Source organism: Anolis sagrei, chromosome 4, assembly GCF_037176765.1.
Source record: "Anolis sagrei isolate rAnoSag1 chromosome 4, rAnoSag1.mat, whole genome shotgun sequence".
Taxonomy (NCBI): domain Eukaryota; kingdom Metazoa; phylum Chordata; class Lepidosauria; order Squamata; family Dactyloidae; genus Anolis; species Anolis sagrei.
Window position 1 is genome coordinate 126,733,556 of NC_090024.1, and position 23,681 is coordinate 126,757,236.

Genomic DNA, 23,681 nt, shown 5'->3' on the forward strand with positions numbered 1-23,681 from the left:
TGGGTTGGAGGAAGGGTTACAATTTGGGTTTCTGCTGGTGTAAACATTTGGGTTTGGGTTGATGTTAGAGATGGGATTTGGATATGGTTTCTCTTCCTCTTTCTCTCCTTTTTCCTTCTCTCTTCTCTTCCTCTATCTCTCCCACACCCTTTCCTATTTTTATTTCTCCTTATCCTCTTCTCCTCTACCATCCCCTTTCTCCTCTACCTTCCCCTTTCTCTCCCACCCCTTTCTTTTCTCCTGCTGCCCTTTGTGCCTGTCAAATGATAGGATCAATCCAAAAAGTGTGCATTCCCCTTGAAAAAGAAAGAAAGGGAGGGATGGAGGGAGGGAAAAGGGAGAAAAAAAGGAACGAAGGAGGAAAAAGAGAGGGAAGGAGGGAGGGAGGAGAGAAAAAGGAATGAAGGAAAAAGAGAGGGAAGGATGAGAGATTGAGAAAGAAAGAAAGCAAGCAAGCAAGGTAGATAGAAAAAAGAGAGGGAAAGGAGGAGGGAGGAAAGGAAGAAAGAAAGGTAGCTAGGAAACAGAGAAGGAATAAATGTAAGAGAGAGAGAAAGAAAGATAGGTAGTGTTCTGTCGCCGCTGAGCCTGTATTTGGTTGGCTTTAAATATAGGATGTGTAACCTTTGCCCAGCGGGAAGCCAGGGGCCTAAGAAGAAGTTCTCAGAGGTTTCCACTACAAAAGAATCTTCATATGGTTTGAAAAATGCAACAAAGTCTTTTATTAATGAATCAAACAGGTACTTCAAAGCTTTCTTGATAAAAAATTAGTTCTCTCAATCTTGCCCACAGGGGACAGGCACTATCTTCAATAACTTTCTCTAAAGGAAAATTCCCCCTTTTAACTTCTCCCAAGGCTAACTAAAATCCAACCCTCACTGGTGTGAGTTCCGATGCCAGGCCGAACTACTTCTCAAGTGCTGAGAGGACCTACCAGCAAGGCAATGGATGTTCTCCAGTTGGAGTTCTTTAGACCTTAAGTCTGTCTTCCTGGAATCTCTCAAGGCTGTGGAAGGCTTCCCTGGAGTTCTTAGGAGACTCTTAAAGCTGTTCTCCCCATGAAATTCTTTCCCTGGAGATTCTGTTGTAACCCTGGAAATTCTTAAAGGTTGAAGCCTTTGTACAGGGGAAGCAACACACATCCTATACATTGGTTAACCTGGCTGAAACTAAACTCAAAATGGCTCACTTCCCTACCAAAGCCCAAAAAGTGGGCGGGACTAGGGAACCTAAGGATAATTGACAAGCAATTGACCCAATAACTGCAAAATGGGGAGAGCCATCTAACTGCAAAGGCATATAACTTCAAAATACATGCAGCATCAAACAGATAGCAAGATAAGCTGGAACTCCTGGTGCGGCTGTACCAAAACAGGTAGAAAACAGAGAGGGAAGGAATTCAGAATTCAGGAATTGTGGCGTAGTGGTCTGAACCTGGGTGACTTTAGGCAAGACACAATTTTTCAGCCTCCGAGGAAGACAAAATAAATCTCGACAAGAACATTCTGTGAGAGGATCGTCTTAGTCTAAAATGAGTGGTTTTTTGTTTTGTTTTGGGGTTTTTTTTGTCGTGTCAGGAGCGACCTGAGAAACTGCAAGTCACTTCTGGTGTAAGAGAATTGGCCATCTGCAAGGACACTGCTCAGGGGACACCTGGATGAATTGATGTTTTTATCATCCTTGTGGGAGGCTTCTCTCATGTCCCCGCATGAGGAGCTGGAGCTGATAGAGGGAGCTCATCCACCTCTCCCGGGATTCGAACCTGCGACCTGTTGGTCTTCAGTCCTGCCGGCACAGGGGTTTAACCCACTGCACTACCGGGGGCTCCTAGTGTTGTTAAGCCTGAAATGAGTGTGAAGGCACGCCACAACAGCGAACAATAGTCTCCTCCCACCACGCCAATAGTCTGAGGGACAATGAACTGGCCCCTATGTTTTAAAAGTTTGAGGACCCTTGCCCTAGAGTGTAAACTTGTTTGCAGTTTAAAATATTTGGACCTTGACATTTGGGGGGCTGCCCAATATTAGAGGGCACAGAGGTATACCAATTATGTCTTATTGCATCCCCTTATTCCTCCTGGGAAGACTCAGGATGAAGACTATTAGCTGAAGTAGCAGCAGAAGATTCAATACTTAAGTTAGGGGCTACAAAAGCTGCCTGCAAGTAAGCCAAGCTACTTAGTATTGATATACTTTTGTACTCAGGGATACATTTTTTACCCAGCTTGCAGGTGGAAAGAAGAAACTGCTCAGCACAAGGTGACATGGAATACTGGCTCTCTGCCACTGAACATGGATTGCTAAGGTGAGGTCTGGTTCCAGTTGCAAAATATACAACTGGTTTCATATTACAATATCATTAGAAAAATAGGTTTACAAAAGAGAAGCAAAATACAGGCAATTAACGCTGCATTTATGTGATACCTTAAATATACTAGAAATGGAGAAGGAAATTAAGTTCCTCATTATGTAGCTAGAAAGCAAACAAAAATTGTTTTAGGGAACTAGTGAGGTTATTGTTGGTACTCACCATCAACTGTTGTCCCAAGTTGTCAGTATAAATTGCACATTTCTGGTAAAACATTTAGTGTTGTTAAGCCTGTTGCTAAAAACTGTGGTTGGAGGTTGACTGATTTCAGCACCCCCCCCCCCTTGTTCCTTCCAATCTATTTTGCTCTTACCCATTTCCATGGGATAGGTTAATGAGATATCCTCTACATCAAGGGGTCCTCAAACTTATTAAACAGAGGGCCAGGTCACAGTCCCTCAAACTATTGGCGGGCCGGATTATAATTTGAAAAAAAAAATGAATGAATTCCTATGCACACTGGACATTCCACAGATATATAAAACCCATTTTCCTAGTTTCCATTAGACCTCACAACCTCTGAGGATGCCTGCCATAGATGCAGGTGAAACGTCAGGAGAGAATGCTTCTAGAACATGGCCATACAGCCCGAAAAACCTATAACAACCCTACACATATCTTATTTGTAGTGCAAAAAACACTTAAAAACAATACAATAATTAAAATGAAGAATAATGTTAACAAATATAAACTTATTAGTATTTCAATGGGAAGTGTGGGCCTGCTTTTGGCTGAGGAGATAGGATTGTTGTTGTTGTGTGCTTTCAAGTCGTTTCAGACTTAGGTTAACCTCGAGCGAGGGCTGGGTAAATTACCTTGGAGGGCCATATCCGGCCCCTGGGTCTTAGTTTGAGGACCCCTGCTCTACATGGGAGGAAGCGAGTTTATTTATTTATTTATTTACAGCTTTTATATTCCGCCCTTCTCACCCCGCAGGGGACTCAGGGCGGATTACAGTGTACACATACATGGCAAACATTCAATGCCAATTTTTGACATACAAACATACACAGAGGCTATTTAACTTTTTCTGGCCGCCAGGGGAGCTGTCGCTTTCATCGTCCATCTGCGACGCTGATGAAGCACTTCCACATTCCCCGCATGCTTCCCTGCTGGAATGCTTTGCTGGAGTCTTCTTTATGGCCTCATAAATCAGTTAATTTAGTCTCCCCACACTTTAAGGTGGTACCTAATTTTCCTACTTGACAGATGCAACTGTCTTTCGGGTTGCAAAGGTCGACAACAGGCTACACAATTGGTTGGAAACCCACTCCAACCCAGGCTGGCTTCGAACTCATGACCTTTTGGTCAGAGTGATCTTAATGCAGCTGACACTCAGCCAGCTGCGCCACAATCCCGGTGGCTTAATTCCATATTAAGGGCTGCTTCCAAATCTTGGGAAATCTTTGGTTCATTGTCTCCTGTTATGGGACAACATAGCAATGTTTCTGGAACTGGGATGATTGCCCAATGACATTTCATTCTCTTGAACCTTTACCTCTGGGTCTATTGAGCACTCCAATGAAGAAAATTATGAAAATCACACACACACAGAGGGAGTGTGTGGAATTTTGTAATTTCCTTTGTGTTTGGAGACATGAGGAAGATAACACATAAATGTACCTCTGAAGCACCCTTTGAACAGTCAAAAATACAATACAGGTACACTTTTTCCTTATATGAGGAGAGGCATATTGCACAGAAGGTGGGAAGTTTGTATCTATCTATAAGACAAAAAACATATTTCATGTATAACAGCCCCCATGCAGAGAAGATATGGAAGGTCAGTGAGCTGAAATAAATGCAGCAAGCAGCTTAACAAATAATTCAATAGCTGGAAAGATTCATTTGTGGGGGTTGCTTTGTGCTTAGTAAAGCTATGATTTGGAAAAAGAAGGCTATGACAAACTCTGCCATGGCATATATCTGAAAAGCGTGAAATCAAACCAACATCAAGATGCAAAGCTGAAACAAATTAGTAGCTCTGGCATAACAAAGAAGAATTTCGGCTTCATGTCAGAAAAGATTCCCTAATGCTATGGTCCATTAGATAGTGACAGTTGCTCTCACAAGAAACACTGAGAACTGCCCATTTTCTGGAGAATCACTTGCAAATTTACAGTCCTGAGAGAAGATGTACCCAAAAGGTGGCTTATTGTTTATTTTTTTGTTTTATTTATACCCTGCCTTTCTCCCCATGGGGACTCAAGGCGGCTAAGTACCACACAATTTGGTCACAGTTAAAATATAGTTGGAATATAATAAACACAACTAAAATTACATTTAAAACTCACCCTCCCCCCTCTAGAATCCCACTCACAATTTCCTTAGCAATGTGCCCCTTATTCTTTCCCAAATGCCTGCTGGTACATAATGGTCTTTACCTGCTTGCAGCAGCAAAGCAGGGATGAGGCCATCCTGGCCTCTCTTGGGAGGAAGTTCCAAAGTTTGGGAGGAGTGACCGAAAAGGCCTTCTCCTTTGTGAGCGAATGGTGGGCAGAAATAAGGCTCTCCCCAGGTGATCACAGATGCCTGGCAGGTTCACAGAAAGAGATACGGTCATTCAGATACCTGGACCAGAACCATATAGAACTTTGTAGATTGGAAACAGGTTGGCAGACAACGGAGGTGTTGCAACAAAGGGATTAGAATCATAGAATCCTAGAGTTGGAAGAGACCTCATAGGCCATCCAGTCCAACCCCCTGCCAAGAAGCAGGAAAATTGCATTCAAAGCACCCCCAACAAATGGCCATCCAGCCAAAGAAGTAGCCCCCACCAGTTTCTTGCCAATTCTTTTTACTTTTGAATGAATAGGGCAACAGTCTAGTTGCCTCTCATGTATTTATACATGGCTATCACATCTCCTCTCAGACTTCTTTTTTTTCAGGCTCTTTAAACCGCTCCTCATAGGGCTTGTTGTCTAGACCCTTGGTCATTTTACTTGCCTTCCTCTGGGGGCACATTCCAGCTTGTTAATATCTCTTTTCAATTGTGGTGCCCAGAATTGGACACAATATTCCAGGTGTGGTCTAACCAAGGTAGAATTGAGGGGTAGCATGACTTCCTTGGATCTAGACACTAGCCAAAATCCCACTGGCTTCTTTTTGACACCGCATCACATTGTTGGCTCATGTTTAACTTGTCCATGAGGACCCCAAGATCTTTTTCACACGTACTGCTCTCGAGCCAGGCATTGTCCCCCATTCTGTATCTTTGCATTTCATTTTTTCTGCCAAAGTGGAGTATCTTGCATTTGTCACTGCTGAACTTCATTTTGTTAGTTTTGGTCCATCTCTCTAAATTGTCAAGATCGTTTTGAATTCTGCTCCTGTCTTCTGGAGTATTGGCTATACCCCCCAATTTGGTATCGTCTGCAAACTTGATGATCATGCCTTTTAACCCTTCACCTAAGTCATTAATAAAGATGTTGAACAGGACCGGGCCCAAGACAGAACCCTGTGGCACTCCACTCGTCACTTCTTTCCAGGATGAAGAGGAAGCATTGGAGCACCCTCTGGGTTCGTCCGCTTACAGATCCATCTAACTGTAGTTTTGCCTAGCCCACATTGGACTAGTTTGTTTGCCAGAAGGTCATGGGTGAAAATCCAGGTACACTACATCCATGGCATTCCCCGCATCTATCCAGCTTGTAACTCTATCGAAAAAAGAGATCAGGTTAGTCTGGCATGACTTGTTTTTGATAAATCCGTGTTGACTATTAGCGATGACCGCATTCGTTTCTAAATGTTTGCAGACCACTTCCTTAACAATCTTTTCCAGAATCTTGCCTGGTATTGACGTGAGGCTGACCGGACGGTAGTTGTTTGGGTCATCCTTTTTTCCCTTCTTGAAGATTGGGACCACATTGGCCCTCCTCCAGTCTGCTGGAACTTCTCCCGTTCTCCAAGAACTCTCGAAGATGATTGCCAATGGTTCCGAGATTACTTCCGCTAGTTCCTTCAATACTCTTGGTGTAGCTGATCTGGCCCCGGGACTTGAACTCGTTTAGAGCAGCCAGGTATTGTTTGCTTCCTGTAGCCAATCACAGTTAGCCATTTGGCTCCTATTCTTTGGGCCAACAGAAGTTTCTGAGCACTTTTGAAAGACAACCCTATGTAGAGTGGATTACAGTAGTACAACCAGGATGCAACCAAGGCATGTACCAATGTGTTGCTGAAAGCTTTCATGGTTGGAATCACTGGGTTGCTGTGAATTTTCCGAGCTGTTTGGCCACGTTCCAGAAGCATCCTCTCCTGACATTTTGCCCAAATCTATGGCAGGCATCCTTAGAGGTTGTGAGGTCTGTTGGAAACTAGGCAAGTGGGGTTTATATATCTGTGAAATGTCCGGAGTGGGAGAAATAACTTTTGTCTGTTTGAGCCAAGTTTGAATGCTGCAGTTGATCAACTTGATTAGCATTGAAAAGCCTTGCAGTTTCAAGGCATGTAACACTGTGACCAAATTTAACTTCTCCAGAAATAGGCATAGTTTGTGCACTAGCTATGCAAATCTGTGCAAAAGCACTCTAAGTCACTGTTGATACCTGGACCTCTAAGTTCAGAGCCAAATTCAGGAGTATTCCCAAACTGTGAACCTGTGTTTTCAGGAGGAGTGAGACTCTATCTAACACAGGTTGAATCGTGATTCCTAGATCTGTCTTACAACTGATCAGGAGCACCTTTGTCTTGTCTGAACCAGCCTTCAATTTGTTTCCCTTCATCCAATCCATTACAACTGCCAGGCACCGGTTTAGAACACAGATTCCTTGGAATTAGGTGAAAAGGAATAGTAGAGCTGGGTGTCATCTGTGTATAGATGGCACAGCACTTCAAAACTCTGGATGACCTGTCACAGCAGGTTCATATTCATATATGTTGAACAGCATGGGGGACAAAACAGAACCCACAGACCAGTGGCCAAGGTGTCCAACAGGAACTCCCCAGTATCACCTTCTGAGACCATTCCTTCAGGAAGGAACAGAGGCGCTGAAGAGCAGTACCTCCAAGCCCCATTCCAGTAAAGTGACTCAGAAGGATACCATGGTCGATGGTATCAAAAGCTGCTTTAAGTCCTCTGTCCAGCCATCAATGCAACCAAAGCTGTCTTGTCCCATAACCAGGCCTGAAACTAGACTGAAATGCATCTAGATCAGGCACAGGCAAACTCCAGCCCTCCAGGTGTTTTGGACTTCAACTTTCACAATTCCAAACAGCTGGTAAGCTGGCTGGGATTTCTGGGAGTTGAAGCCCAAAGCACCTGGAGGGTTGAAGTTTGCCCATGCCTGATCTAGATAATCCGCTTCATCTAGGAACCCTTTGAGTTTTATGTGCTATGCCCTGTATTTTTCAGCACATGAACAAACAGGTGTGTGTGTTTAGACATTTCCAATTATGCTGTATGACCAAAGGCTCATAACTCCCTGCCACTATGAGGAAGATTGTAAAAGGCAAAAGATGTGCAAAACTTAGGACAGATTTGGAAGTTTTTTTATCACACAATTGTCATGCTCATCCATTGACTCATAGAAGTTTCACAAATCAGACCATGGGTTGGCTTCTCTGCCAATAAGATAATTATTTCTCTACTGCTTCAAGGTTCCAGCTTGTTAATATTTTCTTTGAGTTTTGGCGCCCAAAACTGGACACAGTATTCCAGATGTGGTCTGACAAGGCAGAATAGAGTAAGACTATTACTTCCCTTGATCTAGACGAGGGGTCTTCAAACTAAGGCCCGGGGGCCAAATACAGCCCTCCAAGGTCATTTACCTGGCCCTCGCTCATGGTCAACCTAAGTCTGAAATGACTTGAAAGCACACAACAACAACAACAACAACAACAACAACAACAACAATCATATCTCATCAGCCAAAAGCAGGCCGACACTTCCCATTGAAATACTAATGTTTATATTTGTTTAAATTGTTTTTAATTTTAATTATTGTAATTTTTGCACTACAAATAAGATATGTGCAGTGTGTGTAGGAAAAGCATGAATTCATTCATGCTTTTTTCAAATTATAATCCAGCCCTCCAACAGTTTGAGAGACTGTGACCTGGCCCTTTGTTTAAAAAGTTTTAGGACCCCTGATCTAGACACTATACTCCTGTAAGTCAGCTCTTTTATTCATCCAGCTCAGTATTTCATGTTGTATTGTGATTGAAGAATTTCTTCTTGGGAGGGGTAATGAGGGTCTTGGACTCAGAGTTGCTAACATGCAAACCAGAGATTTTCTATAAACAATACACAGGGTACAAGTTGATAATTCATCTCACATACTGCCAAGATACAAACTAACCTGAGGATCACAGAAGTTGACTTATCCAACACATGTCCACAAACATAAAGATGAGTATTGAATTAGAAGGCTATAACACAATTTTAACTTTGAGATTCTGAAAATATAAGAGATTCCCAAGTAGTTTATAGCCGGAGAGCTATTTGACAAACTTGCAAACAACCAGTCACCTTCAGTACATTCTGCAGCTACAAATCAAATTTCCAAGTTCTGGACAAAGGCCCATTAAGAGCTGTACAGTTGAGTAGCTTCTGCTGTATGGATGCCACTGTTTAGAGCCCAGATGGACAAAAGGGGAAAGTGTCCTGGGCGTGAATGTTCTATTCAGAAGTAAGTTGTTAAAATAGCCTGTATGTGAAGATGTTAAAAATGATATAAAGCGACAGCAGGACACCCTCTGAATACAAGATATTTTGAAGGCTTTATTTTTAGAGTGATGATCTGCTCCTGAAAATGATTTCATGCTTTACCCCGGAAGTGAGGGCAAGAGGAGGTCGTAATCCACTTTATTACAACTTCTGATTCTATTACTTATCTCCAAGGAATTAGTAATAAATTCCTCCAGATTAATTCCTCTTTCTCATAGATATAACTAAAAAAACTGGTTAAGAGATAGGAACTGCATTTGGACATTATAATAATGCCAAAGAGTAAACAAAAAAATCTGTTTTATGCAAATACACACTGCTTGACCTCTTCAAAATAAAACGGTCTTGGATTACAGAAATTAGGAAATATATTTTTCATTAGTAAATGCTGATTCGCTTTACAGAGGTTGAAATAGTGGGGGCAAGAAGACTCTGTAGCTGAGGTGTATCACATTTCAAAGAGGCAACATTTTAAAAGTTCCAAATAATCAAGAATATAGACCTATAACTACAGTTAGCTACAAATCACTCCTCTCAACATTTGAAACAGAACAGAGAAAGAGAAGGCAGAGCACATACAACTTGGAAAAGTAAGATGGGGCAAAGTGCTCATTTAATAGAAAATGCCCAGATTATGTGAACAAAAGATCTTTCCTCCAGTTTATTACAGGCCATTAAGTAGATCATAGAGCAATAGCCAAAAATATTGTAACCAAATGCTTCTTTTCTTAAAAGAAGGAACCCATTTGGTGCACTGTTTAAAAAGCACTTCAGCTTTAACTTGATTTGTGCTGTAACTGAGTCCCTTCCCTGAGTGAAAGCTACATAAAATTGAAAATTATCTCTATTGATAAAGTTGGTACACAAATTACTATACAAAACCCTGGAAAGAAAATCCAGATTCTTTGGATTGTAGTGTACAAATTTAAACAATTTCAACCAGTCAGGGCTCACTAAAGCAAACTGAAGGCTAGTGCACAAGGATACAGTAATAAATTTCCATGTCTATGAAAAAACGTATTGATCCACATTACTGGGTTTTTTAACCACCTGTGAACATAACCCTTCTTATTACACAGCCTCTAACCATAAAACTGAATGCCCCAATCCCAATACTGTATTACAAAGTAGTATAAAGTAGTATTCCTTTTGGCAAACTTGCCAAATTTGTGAAATTTGTGTCCATTTGCCATTACAGCCATAAAGAGAAACCTCATTTTTTTCATGTGTGGAACCTTACGATGTGAGAAATAAATAAATGAAATTTACCCAAAGTTGAACAGAAGCAGGGATATGTCATCTGACCTAATTTTGTGGATTTGCTCAGTAAAGAACTGAACCATGTACATATAGTCAACATGATGCCATCAAACATATTCTGACAGTACTGTAACCAGACTACAAATATCCTTATCATAAAATCTGAAGACATTTATAACACTGGTTCAGACCTCAAAAAGCCAAAATCATTTTGAGTTCACTTAAAGAAAAAAACATTTATCTGATAACTTACTGGTACTTTGAATGGAGAAGTGTTTGATGCATCCATGGGATTTGTTTTGTCTGATGTGCTTGTCCCTGAGATACTCCGTCTTCGAGGAGACCTCTCGGCTGGGACCTCTGGGAGAAGGGAGAAAAAAAATGAAATATGTTTTAAAAAACGAAAGAATATATTATTCAATCACTAGCACATTTCTCACAAGGTGTAAGTTCTGAAAACTTTACATTACTCCATCTTTGAATTCCAGGCAATTCAGAAGACTTTGGCCAGCACACACTTGGCAAAGTTACAACACATCTACTACCTGCAACACAAAATTCCCTGCTTTCAGTCAGGCATGAAGAGAGTTAAGACTCCGAAATACAATCTATGAAATGGAGAAGCTCCTAACAGATATTGCATTGAATACAGTTTAATTAAGTTCAGTTTCATGCAGATAATGATTTTGACTGATCATTCAGTCACTAACAACCTAGACATAATACAACCGTAATCATAAGGAGGTTCAGATGAGTTAAACTGTACTTACTCCAAATTATGCATGCTCAGTACTGCAAGGCCGTTGAAATAATCACACTCAAGACATCTTTGCAGATAAAGAAATAGGTCATTTTCTCTATGTCCTTATAACATGACCTAATCTATTACTTTTCATTCTGCCTAATAGAGGATAGGTTTCCTCCTGTTTTTAACCATGTATGTACACATTTCATACAAAACAACAACAGATAGATACCTTTATCACAACTGCTGCCCATTTCCAGTTCAAAAGCCTACGCTTAAAGGAATCCAGCTTAACCGAGTAGTACTCCACACAGAAAAGGAAAAACCACATCCTAAGAAAAAATCCATTGTTATCTTCTGGGATGAGAAAGAAGGCAGCAAACTATGACTCCGGAGGCTGGCATTTTCTATTCCCACACTTCTCCTTTAAGGGGACCAATGCTGCTTCAACTTCCATTCCTAGCCCCATCGGCCGTTGCAATCTGTGCGACTTCCACTTGAGAAAAAGCCGGTTTTCTCACACTCTTCCCCCTCCCCTCACTACAGCTTGCAGACAGCAAGAAGGAAATGCACGAGAGAAGACTGCAGCTATTCAATCAATCGCTCCAAACGCACATCCTCTTCATCAGTTACTTTCAGGCTCTTAACAGGCACCCAATGGCCCGCATTCCTCAGAATATTTCCCTATTCATTCTCATCCAGGGCATCAAAGGAGATCTACAATCAGTTGGTTCCACAGACCGTTTGCTTCATTAGAAAATAACCACGAAAAGTCTCCAACAAATCCTTCTGCAACGTTTTCCTGTGATGCTGTCGGATTACAGGTTTTAATAGTTTTACTGCACCGTGCATCAAAGAAGTCTTGAAGAAAACAAAATTTAACATGATGAAGGGATGGGAGGCAAAAACAACCCCTTTGAGTATGCAAAGCACTTCACCAGTGGAGGAGACTTCCCTTTTCATTTATATGTGAACCTTCAAGCTATCCAACAAACCGTAAAAAAAAAAAATCAAAACGAGGGAAGGCAACATTTGGGAGCGCTTCAAAATTACTTGTCTAGAGGACCAAAGAAGAGATGAGAAAGACTGTGAGGAAGCAGAAAAAAGAACTCAGGAACACAGTTGCTTGACTTGGAAACAGCTCTTGGCATAAACCAGTGATTAACACAACATAGTTATCTCCCCCCATTACCCCTCCTCAACAATCCATGAACAGTTTGTTATTTCCTTGTTTCAAGATTCGTATTTTTTTAAGTCTCTCAAAATCCTTTGCAGAGGTTCTTGATTTCATTCCAAATTGACGTCTTCATCTTTTGGAGCAAAAGAAGAAAGGAAAGAAAGAGATCGGCCCTCTTGTATAAAATGCTTTGTAGAACATTGTAAACATAATTTTCTTTCTTGGAAGAGAAGAACAAGTAAAACAAAAAGCAGTGCCCCTTGGGAGAGAAAGGGCCAAAATACGTTGCTCCACTCCGGTGGTGCAGGAGGCATAATGAAGTATTGCAGAGAGACTTGGCTGGTTCTGCTACATGCTCACTGGGGAAAAAACTGCTTGCCATCATCAAAGCATCTCTAATAATTCAGCACAGTCTGCTGGATTTTGCAGCGTCACACATGAAGATTTAGAAGCCTGCATCCTCCTACTAGTGTTAGCAATAGATTGACAGTTGTCGGCAAAAGAATGCTGGTGTAAACTAAGCCAAAAGCGCAGAGAAAAATCCACACTCGCTCAGTCAACTCCCGTCTACGAGAAATACATGACCTTCAGACAAGCCTCTTGGGTGGCTTGTGAGCTTCGGATTTCAGAAAAGCTTTCCATGCACATTAAAAAGAGGAGGACAGTGCTTACAAATAGATCAGATAAGACTTCAAGAGGTGAACTGATAGACCTGGCATAGCAAAATGAGAAATCAGCAATTAGCTGCCTTAGGAACTTTCAACTGTACACAGCCATACTTAAAACACCGCAGCTGCAGATGCTGCTTCTGTGCCCTTAAAACAGCTTTTCTGCTGAGTAGGGTGGAAAATCTATACTGTGGCGACTAGGCCAAAATTAGATTGCTGCCCTCCTCTCCCCATGTGTGCTACATAGTGCTTCTGCATTATTTTCACCTGCTGTAAAATCAATGCATCTCTCCATCTTAAAATATTAAATTACCACAATTCCCTGCATGAGTCAGTCATGGCACACTGCGTATGTCCAGGCTGAGGCATAGAACGCACCATCTCTTCAAGTCAAAAAGAAACCAATAACCTCTTCCTCCTCTGAAGAATGGGGCCATCATCACCCATGCACAAGCACAGCTGTAAGTGTATACATCTTCCAAACACATGTGTTGTGGCAGTGCATTAACTCAATGTTATGCTTACAAATGTTCTGCTTAGCCAAGTAAAATTAATAAACTGAAACAAGCTTTTCATAAAATGTAGAAGCCTTATAATACAAATTAAACAATAAATATATAGGAGCCCTTGGTGGCGCAGTGGGTTAAACCCCTGTGCCAGCAGGACTGAAGACCAACAGGTCGTAGGTTCGAATCTGGGGAGAGCGCAGATGAGCTCCCTCTATCAGCTCCAGCTCTTCATGCAGGGACATGAAAGAAGCCTCCCACAAAGGTGGTAAAACATCAAAACATCCAGGTGTCTCCTAGGCAACGTCCTTGCAAACAGCCAATTCTCTCACACCAGAAGTGACTTGCAGTTTCTCAAGTCGCTCCTGACATGATCAAAAAACTAGTATATACTGCCCAGTTTCTGGAGGGGCTTTTGCCCCCCCCCCCCTGCTTTCATCCCTGCTATCCCTTTATTTCACTATTGGCTGCTACTTCCCGGTGGATGTCAGGTGGTGCAATACCGGCTAAGCAGTGTAATGTCTCCAGTGGTGTAGGGCGCAGACACCCCGTGATAATGTGGCATGTCTCATTAAGAGCCACATCCACTGTTTTAGTTTGGTGAGTTGTATTCCACACTGGGCATGCGTACTCAGCAGCAGAGTAGCACAGCGCAAGGGCAGATGTCTTCACTGTGTCTGGTTGTGATCCCCAGGGTGTGCCAGTCAGCTTTCGTATGATATTGTTTATAGCACCCACTTTTTGCTTGATGTTCAGGCAGTGCTTCTTGTAGGTAAGAGCACGGTCCAGAGTGACTCCCAGGTATTTGGGTCCAGGTATTTGGGCAGCCAATAGTGAAAGGACCAAGGCAGAGACATCTCCAGCTCATCCCCTGTTTGGGTATTAGCCAGCACATCAACGACTTAAATCTAGAAATAGTTTTCTAAGATCTACAGAGACACTTGCTGGAACACCTCAGCAAGCGAGAGTCCAAAAGTGGCAGGCTCAAACCCAGAACCTCAACCAATGGCTGATACCAAATGAGAGACTCCCCGCTGGGCACACAGAAGACTGGGTGACTTGGAAGGCGCTGAACAGACTGCGCTCTGGCACCACGAGATGCAGAGCCAACCTCAAGAAATGGGGCTACAAAGTTGAGTCCACAACATGCGAGTGTGGAGAACAGCAAACCACTGACCACCTGCTGCAATGCAACCTGAGCCCTGCCGCATGCACAATGGAGGACCTTCTTGCAGCAACACTAGAAGCACTCCAAGTGGTCAGATACTGGTCAATGGACATTTAATCAACTACCAAACTCAGAAATTTTGTATTTTGTCTGTTTGTTTGCTTTGTTCTGTTAGAAATGTAATATAATTGACTGGTTGCCCTGAAACGACAAATAAATAAATCCCTTTATTTTACTTCTTCCCCTCATACCTTTTCCCTTCCTTCTTGCCACCCTTCCTTCCTCCTTTTCTCTCTTCTCTGGCTCTGAAAGGAGCCTACCTTACAATGTCTGCAACATGCCCTCTTTGTGGCTCTTTCCTCCATTCCTTTCCCCGTTCACCTCATTGACATACAATGGGTTAAACCCCTGTGCTAGCAGCACTGTTGACTGAAAGGTCAGCAGTTTGAATCTGGGGAGCAGGGTGAGCTCCCGTCTGTCAGCTCCAGCTTCTCATACAGGGACATGAGAGAAGCCTCTCACAGAATGGTAAAACATCCGGGCATCCCCTGGGCTGTTGCAGATGACCAATTCTCTCACACCAGAAATGACTTGCAGTTTCTCAAGTTGTTTCTAACACACACACACACACAATACACATGTCACCTTCTTTTCCAGTGAAATCAGAGGGTCACTTCCCCCAGCAACAGCCAATCCTTCACCTTGCAACGGCCAAACCAGTGACATCACAAAAGGCCACTTCACCAAGAATTCAATAAATCACTGGGAACAACAGGAAATGAGATTTCCTGAATTCAAAGTGTTAAGTGTTTTATATATTGTAGAACACTGTTCAGCAAGGCAGTGATAAAATATGAAAATCAAATTTAGCCCTTTTAAAATCCAGTCGCCAAGGGATCTATCAAATATCTAGCCAGCAGGGATATGAATTTCCTGTAAATAGGTATTTTGATTATAGACCATCTATCTTTTAAAAATACTTCTCCAGCCATCAGAGTCTCCGTACATGAGGAGCGTGATTTAAATTACAACTCCCCTGTTGTAATTCAAATCAACACTCAAGATCAGTGTTGTAGATCAGCAAAATGAAGGACATTAGCAGAGGTTGGTCTGACGGTGTTGCTGCAGAAGAGGGTGCTCCCCATCAGGGCATAGAAAGCTATAGAAGCAAGGAATTTTTGCATAAAGTCAAACTAGATGGAAATGTTTAATTCTCTTTAGAAAATTAAAAAAAAACTCTTGAAGCCATTCCAACATGAAGCCTAAGCATAAATCTACCTGATCATAAAGTCTTTTCACTTATGTAAGGATCATAATAAATCTACACTCATTTTAAAGAGGTATGGATATGTTGTAGTTAATTGTAGTCTGCAACAAAGTTAAACACATTTCAGGTGAAGAAAATGACAAGTTTTTTTCATAGTTCTGGACACTAGTAGAGAGGAATCTATTAACACACATGTTGAGTGCAAGGCCCATGGGCCACATCTGGCATGCCATGTCATTTTATGTGTCTCATGGGGCTTTCAATGCCAGGGCAACATAGTTACATTTACAAACAACCCCTTGAAGGCAACCATAAAGCTGATGTGGCTCTCACTGAAAATGAGTTTGATGCCCATGTGTGAGGATAACATCAACTCGATAACAGCTGTAAATGTGGAAACGTCTTCCACTCATCTGATTGGATCCACAGCATTATGTAACAAAATTCAATATTTTTTCTGTTCCTGGTTTGAAAGTGATATTTCCTGCTTAATTGTGTGGTACTTACTTTGAAAGTAGTTGTTACACTCCAGAAACTTTGTTTTTGTGGCTACCACAATTTGTAATTTTGTAATTTTCCTTCATGAAAACATGCCATTTTAAACCATTCATTGTGCATTTTTTCCAATTTCATGTTTTTATGACAGAACCAATTACACAATGGCATTTACAACCCAGAAACAAAATCATGTTACATAGTGTAATCAAGAGAAGGGCCCGAAGTCTTTTACCCATTTCCATTTTCTTGATGCAAACTATGTCTGAATTTGGTGTTTAATCTGTAGAGGAAATCTTCGATGTCACCACTACATTGCCGGCTGGCTTCCTCATATTCAAGCAGCTTTTAAAGTACTACAAAACATCAAGAGATCCGGTCACAGATCTCCAATTATCGCATTTAGCTTTGCCCTCAGTGTCTTCTCAGATGTCTTATTTCCCCATCTGCCAGATGAAAAATTACTACTGCTTCATTGCTCAGACCAGATATTAAGGCCTGAAAAAGAATCCATCCTAAAATTATATAACATACCTCAGATATTGAAAAATATAGTCTATGAATAAAACACCCATGTAAAATATGTTTAAAGGTACTAGCATTTTTATGATTTTGCTAGCTGTCCCTTGCTACGCGTTGCTGTGGCCCAGTCTGGTGATCTGGAAAATAAAGTAATGAGAAAGCGTTGTTTTCTAATATATGTAATGTCTTTATGCTTGTGGGTAAACAGTATTTCTTGCTGTTTCTTTGCCAGTGTTGATGTGGAGATTGTCTGGTTTGCCTACTCTGGAATATGCAACATAGAATTGTCCTTCTTTAGGGGTCCCTTTCAAATCTATGATACTATATATGTGTGTGTGTGTGTGTGTGTATGAATCATATATACCTATATTTATGACTGGATGGCTCTTTGTCAGGAGGGCTTTGATTACATTTTCCTGCCTTGGTGAAAAGAGTTGGACTGGGTGGCCTTAAGTATTTTCTGTTGGTCATGGGGGTTCAGTGTGGGAAGTTTGCCCCAATTCTGTCGTACATGGGGTTCAGAATGCTCTTTGATTGTAAGTGAACTATAAATCCCAGTAACTACAACTCCCAAATGTCAAGGTCTATTTTCCCCAAACTCCATCTGTGTTCATATTTGGCATATGGAATATTTGTGCCAAGTTTGGTCCAGATCCATCATTGCTTGAGTTCACAGTGCTATCTGGATGTAGGTGTACTACAACTCCCAAACTCAAGGTTAATGTCTATCAAGCCCTTCTAGTGTTTTCTGTTGGTCATGGGAGTCCTATCTGCCAAGATTGGTTCAATTCCATCATTGGTGGAGTTCAAAATGCTCTTTGATTGTAGGTGAACTATAAATCCCAGCAACTACAACTCCCAAATGACAAAAAAATTGAGTGAAGGACATACATTGAGTTGTTAGGTGTATGCTGCCCAAATTTGGCGTCAATTTTTCATGTGGTTTTTCAGTTATGTTAATCCCACAAACGAACATTACATTTTTATTTATATAGATAAATATGAGCGCCTTCTTCATATAATCATTTAGAGTTAAAAGGACCATTGAGTCCAGCCTCTGCTCAGTGCCAGATCTCCAGCTAAAGCAACCCCAGAAGGTATCTGTCCAGCCTCTTTTTGAAGAAGTCCAAAGAAGAAGACTCTGCCGCCTCTCTAGGCAATTGGTTCAATTGCCAAATTCTTTGTACTGTCCCTTTGAATGGTTCATCAAAATCTACTCTATGGTAGTTACAACCATTAGATCTAGTCCAACTGAAGAAGAAAAATGAATAAACTCAGCAGCAAAGAATAGGCTCGAGGGGCTCTTCTCTGTGCCAACCCTTGAGGTTTTTAAAGACTGCAATCATGTCACTTCTCAGTTTTCTCTTCATCAAGTTAAACAAGCCCAGCTCCTTCAACATTTCCTCCTAGGTTCTCTTATTGCCCTTCTCTGAACTTGCATCAACTTGTCTATATCATTCTTAAAACGAGATGCCTAGAACTGAATTTCGCACTCCAGATGATTACTGACCAGTGCAGAGGATATTATTTTCCTTGAAATAGAACAATGTTTGTTTTAACTCAGGCCAAAAAAAGCATTCACCTTCTTTGCTGTAGCATTACAACAATATTGCTTCCAACAATATTCAACAGCACTTTGTCTTGGCCCCATCAACCAGAGTTAATGGTATTAAGATGCACAAAATGTTCGGAGAGAACTGGACCTACTTATAAACTTCTAAAAGTAGGCTTATATTTATCTGAGTTTATTCTTTTTTCTTCTTTAGAAGCTTTTAGTAAGTGATTAATTATTCAGGTTAGATTTGCTGATTTGTAATACCAAATAAGAGCTGGACAAACATGTTTAAATAAATGGTAATGAAGTCACAGATATGTTAATCCGACGTATGTAATAACCTGCACACCTGCAGAGTCCTCTTATACATAATGCAACAAATTTGATCTTCCCTGAATAATTAACAGGAGGGAGGTGGACATAGATATATATTGACTAACAAAAGTAATAAAACAATGTCAAAAAGACAAAAAGGTATATTTCATACTTGTGAGTTTTTCTATTTAAACCAAGACCTATACCCATTAGAACTATATTTCATTAGGACACTTTTTGTCGGGACACAGATGCCTTAAAGGGCAAGAGTCAGGTTTAGTTCCAAAATAGAGTTTATTAAACAAAGCAAAAGGGCTCAGAGACACTTAACTCAGTGTCTCTGGTCAAAACACAAAAGGTAACAACCAGTCCTGGTTCAAAAAGGAAACTGAAGCAATAATCCGGATTATCCGGAGAAAAGAACCGGATTAAAACAAAGCGCTCTGAAAGCCACACAAAATAGCACAGCAAGTAAATGGTTAACAAACAGAAGAACCGCAGAGGAGGAAGCATAGTCAAACGAAGACTGAGGTCGTAGCAAGCCAAATCCAAGGTAGCGAAGTTCCAAAGTCCACGTAGACAGCGTCGTAGTCAAAACTGGTCTGAAGTCAAGGGAAGGGGAAATCCGCACTCATGAGAATCCAAGCCGAGTTGAAAGCACACAAACAGAAGCAGTAACCTGTAGATCCAGGATCCAATGCCAACACGAAACAGGCAGCGACAAGAACCCAATGCACGAACGTAAACCAACACCTTGCCTTCTGCAAAGATTCCCCATTTCAGAGCCTACTTTTATCTTACACATCATCATCAGAAGATGAGCTGACCTCCGCCCCATCATTATCTCTTACAGCTGTTCTTGACTCCTACTTCCAACCCTCCAACTTCTCCATCTTCTATCAAGGCTTAGATCCCCCCAAGACTCAGATGTATTTCCCGGTTGCCAATCCTCATTACCAGAGAACCCCACAAATGTGTCACTAGACGTCGGTTCCGCACATACATCTTGCACCTCTTGTACCTTAGTCCAGTCGAATGTGTCATCCTCATCTTCGTCACTCTCTAACCCATCACTCCCAGCGAAACCCATAAAAGATTCTTCATATGTGGGAGCAGTAAATATATCCCGGATCCCCTTCCTCTGACACTTTTCATCCGATTCCTGCTCCCAAGTAACCCTCTTTGTTCCTCTATTCCCATCCACTGTATCTCCTTCCTCTCCCTTACCCATTGACCCTTCATCTCCAGAAAACCCTTCGAATGAGTCTTCATCGGTAGGTGCCATAAGTATATCCCGGATCCTTTTCCTTTGTTGTTCCTCATCTGACTCCTGCTTATGAGTACCCCTTTTCCCCCTTCTGGCACCCATACGACTACTTCCAACGTTACTTACAGGCTACGCTACAACACTTTTTCCTAGACCTTCAGTGTAAGATCATTGCTTATCATGCTATTATCCTGTACTCATCTTGGGAAAAATGTCATTCAAGCTTATTTAAAATAATCTGTATCTAGAAGCAATGCTGCAGCAATGGGCCTAGACGAATTTTAGGTTTCCTCATTTACTAATCCTCAAGTCTGGTATGGCCATTAAAAGAGCGTGGAAATGCTAGCCACTTTGATTCTCAGTTCCTGAGATAAAAGAAGGCGGCAACAACAACAACAACAACAGCAGCAGCAGCAGCAGCAGCCTTCTTTAAGCCAGACCAGTCTGGATGTCATGATAAACAGTGGTGTATAATATGGGCACCGGGATTGTGGCGCAGCTGGCTGAGTGTCAGCTGCATTAAGATCACTCTGACCAAAAGGTCATGAGTTCGAAGCCAGCCCAGGTTGGAGTGGGTTTCCAACCAATTGTGTAGCCTGTTGTTGACCTTTGCAACCCGAAAGACAGTTGCATCTGTCAAGTAGGAAAATTAGGTACCACCTTAAAGTGTGGGGAGGCTAAATTAACTAATTTATGAGGCCATAAAAAAGACTCCAGCAAAGCACTCCAGCAAAAAAGCATGCGAGGAATGCGGAGGTACTTCATCAGTGTCGCAGATGGACTATGAAAGCGACAGCTCCCCTGGTGGCCAGAAGAAGTTAAATAGGCTCTGTGTATGTCTGTAAATGTTGTATGTTAAAATTGGCATTGAATGTTTGCTATATATGTGTACACTGTAATCCGCCCTGAGTCCCCTGCGGGGTGAGAAGGGCGGAATATAAAAGCTGTAAATAAATAAAATAAATAAAGGTTAAGCTCCAGCATTCTGCCTGCCTCCTCTCTGTATATAAATCAGAAGCTTTTGCTTCCATATTTCCAAACCCTGTGGTTAATCTCAACTATAATTTCTTGAAAAAGCTATGAAGCTGGGTATTCTTCTATACCCATATTTAACAACAATTGATATTAAATAATTCATTGTCTTTGGACAAAATGACAAGACACTGTCAACTAAGAATAGACATTCTTAGTTGACAGCGCTTTGTCATTTTGTCCAAAGACAACTGTGCCAGAGGAGAGAGAGAGAGGTATATGAGCCCAAGATTCAATACATTTCATTCAACTATATAGTCCCCACAACGAGTTACAAACACCTCATAGTTAAGAACCAAAGTGAGAGAAATCTACTCCTCAGAAGGAATCTCAGTCCTGGAAGCTTTCTCGGCAATCCTTGTTTCCACAACAAGCCAAATCTTTCAAAGTCCATTTATCACAGGGACAGAAAGTGCAGCAAAATCTTCTAAACTTGGGCAAAGACAGCAAAACAAACACCTTAGAGGTGTTAACCCTTCCCTATGCTATCCAAAGCTTGAATGTATGATGTGTATTGTCTGAAGTTACACTGTTCTGAACCACCATGTGTTTAATAGGGGTTCTGGAATGTCTTTCTGGCCTATATCTTAGATAATACCGACAGCAATTTTCTGTTCAAATGCAACAATCAAACATTATTTTTTCACAATTGCTCATGAAAAAAGCAAGGGGAGGGAGAAAGTAGGCTAACACTGAGTTTTAATATTAAGAGTTAGCAACTTTTGAATGCTAGCTTTCATTGTGCTAACTTCTATTTGCTTGTTTCAGCACATCCACACTCTTTCTGTATCATTAACTTGGAGCCATGCTTGTCTCTTCTTCATTAGTACATGTATTGGACTATGTACAAGTACCATATTTCATAGTGTAATAGTTGGACTTTTTGCCTGGGGGGGGGGGGCAAAAGAGGGGCGCATGACTATTATGAAAAATATGCCGTATTACATGGGTACATGCAAGCCTGGAGGTGATGGTAGCAAAGATTTTCTTTGCACCCTGAGGTCATGCTGGGGGAGTGCCACTGGGCCTCCTGCACCACAAGGAGATCCTTCCACCCACGCAGCACCTTCTGAACACCTTTCTCTGGCTGTGGAAGGCACCAGAAGAGGACCCACTCCAGATTCATTGCTTACACTGCATTGCTCCTTAATTAACATATTGTCAGCTTAGCTAGTCTACTTTTAGCTACTTGCATCCCTATAAAAAGCCAACCAAATCATTTATGGATGGGAGGAGTAGATGAAGGAAATGCCACTGCATCCATTACAAATCAACATCTTGTATAAACTTTCCAGTACTCAGAAATATCATCATCCCAGCTTAATAAATGATATTCTTAAAACTAACAGGAAGTAAACCATGACTGTTTTCAAATAGCTTACATATCTTTTGAATAATATATATATATATATACACACATAATTACCAAATACACACTTTAATCACACAATGAATGCACACAAGAATCCTGCAAGACTTTAGACGCTTAGCATCATTCCAGAAGAGCTGATTCATAATTACTAAGAGCACCACTGTAGTTGATAGTAAGTGCATCAATCTATTTGTCAGTGTGGTGACTGGGATTACCAATCCTGGGACTGGGAAGAACGCAGTTTAAATTCTTGATAATATGGTACTCACTGCCCTGAATCACTATATGCATGTGTAAGATATTACCTTATGAAGAGTCAACCTACTGGTGCATTATTCCTTGACTGGCAGAGATAATCTTTCCATTCCCTGCTGTTTACTGTGCTTTATTTATTGTTTATTTACTTTATTTATACCCCGCCTTTCTCCTGGTGGGGACCAGGCATGTAGCCGGGGGGGGGGGGGGGGGGCTTGAGGGGCTTGAGCCTCCCCCCGAAATTCTCATGCTGGTCCGCGAAAAGGCCTTACTGGTGCATTATTTAAACTGTTATGTTTATTCATATCATGATCTGATCATCATGCTCAATATATCCCATATGCTTGGGGGTACTGGGGTAACGATACAAAAGGTTTGCTAGGGTAGACCCTCTTTCACTCAGATTCACCCCCCCCCCCCCCGAATCGAAATCCTGGCTACAGGCCTGCTGGGGACTCTAGGCAGCTAACAAGCAATCTGGTCACAGTTTAAAACATAGCAAACACAAAATGTAAAATAAACCAATTAAATCCAAATAACATTTTAAACTTGCAATTCCCCCCAGAATCCCACCGACAACCTCCCCAGCAACATGCCCCTCATCTTTCCCCAAATGGTTGCTGGCACAGGCATTTCCTCAAGATGTCTGGAAGATAATCTGAAATCTTCAATCAAGTTTGAACTGAAATACATCCCAGGTGTCTTCATGGATTGTGCAGCTAACTTCCCTGTGTCCTCCCTTTTTCCCATGACTGCACTGATGCTTACAAGCGGAAAAACAACTTGGTCCTAACAACATAGGCAATAAGGTGGCACTGCCCTTTCTGCTGTACATCTCAGCTATCCGAAGAAGGGGGGACACAATGTTGTGCTTAGGATTATTCTTCTCTGCACTACAAAAAAAGCATAATTGAGGACACAACATTGCAACACAGCACTGATATACTTAGGATTAACACTTCTATCTCAATTCCCCTTTTTGTCTTGGTTTTATAATGAACAAGACAATTGCTTATTGTCGTTCAATATTTCTCCATGTGACACTC

At 41.5% G+C, this 23,681-nt stretch overlaps 1 protein-coding gene across 9 annotated transcripts in view; it reads right to left on the reverse strand.

Moving 5' to 3' along the window:
* RASAL2 (RAS protein activator like 2) overlaps positions 1-23,681 on the reverse strand; it is a 298,400-nt gene that overhangs the window by 93,037 nt on the left and 181,682 nt on the right. For 8 of the 9 annotated variants that reach the window (XM_060774420.2, XM_060774417.2, XM_060774418.2 and 5 more), the window contains one exon: positions 10,545-10,651. In XM_060774420.2, coding sequence (XP_060630403.2) covers positions 10,545-10,651 — 107 coding nt within the window. Of the gene's footprint in view, positions 1-10,544; positions 10,652-11,268; positions 11,861-23,681 lie in introns of those variants that run through there. The other variant, XM_060774422.2, reaches the window with a different exon arrangement.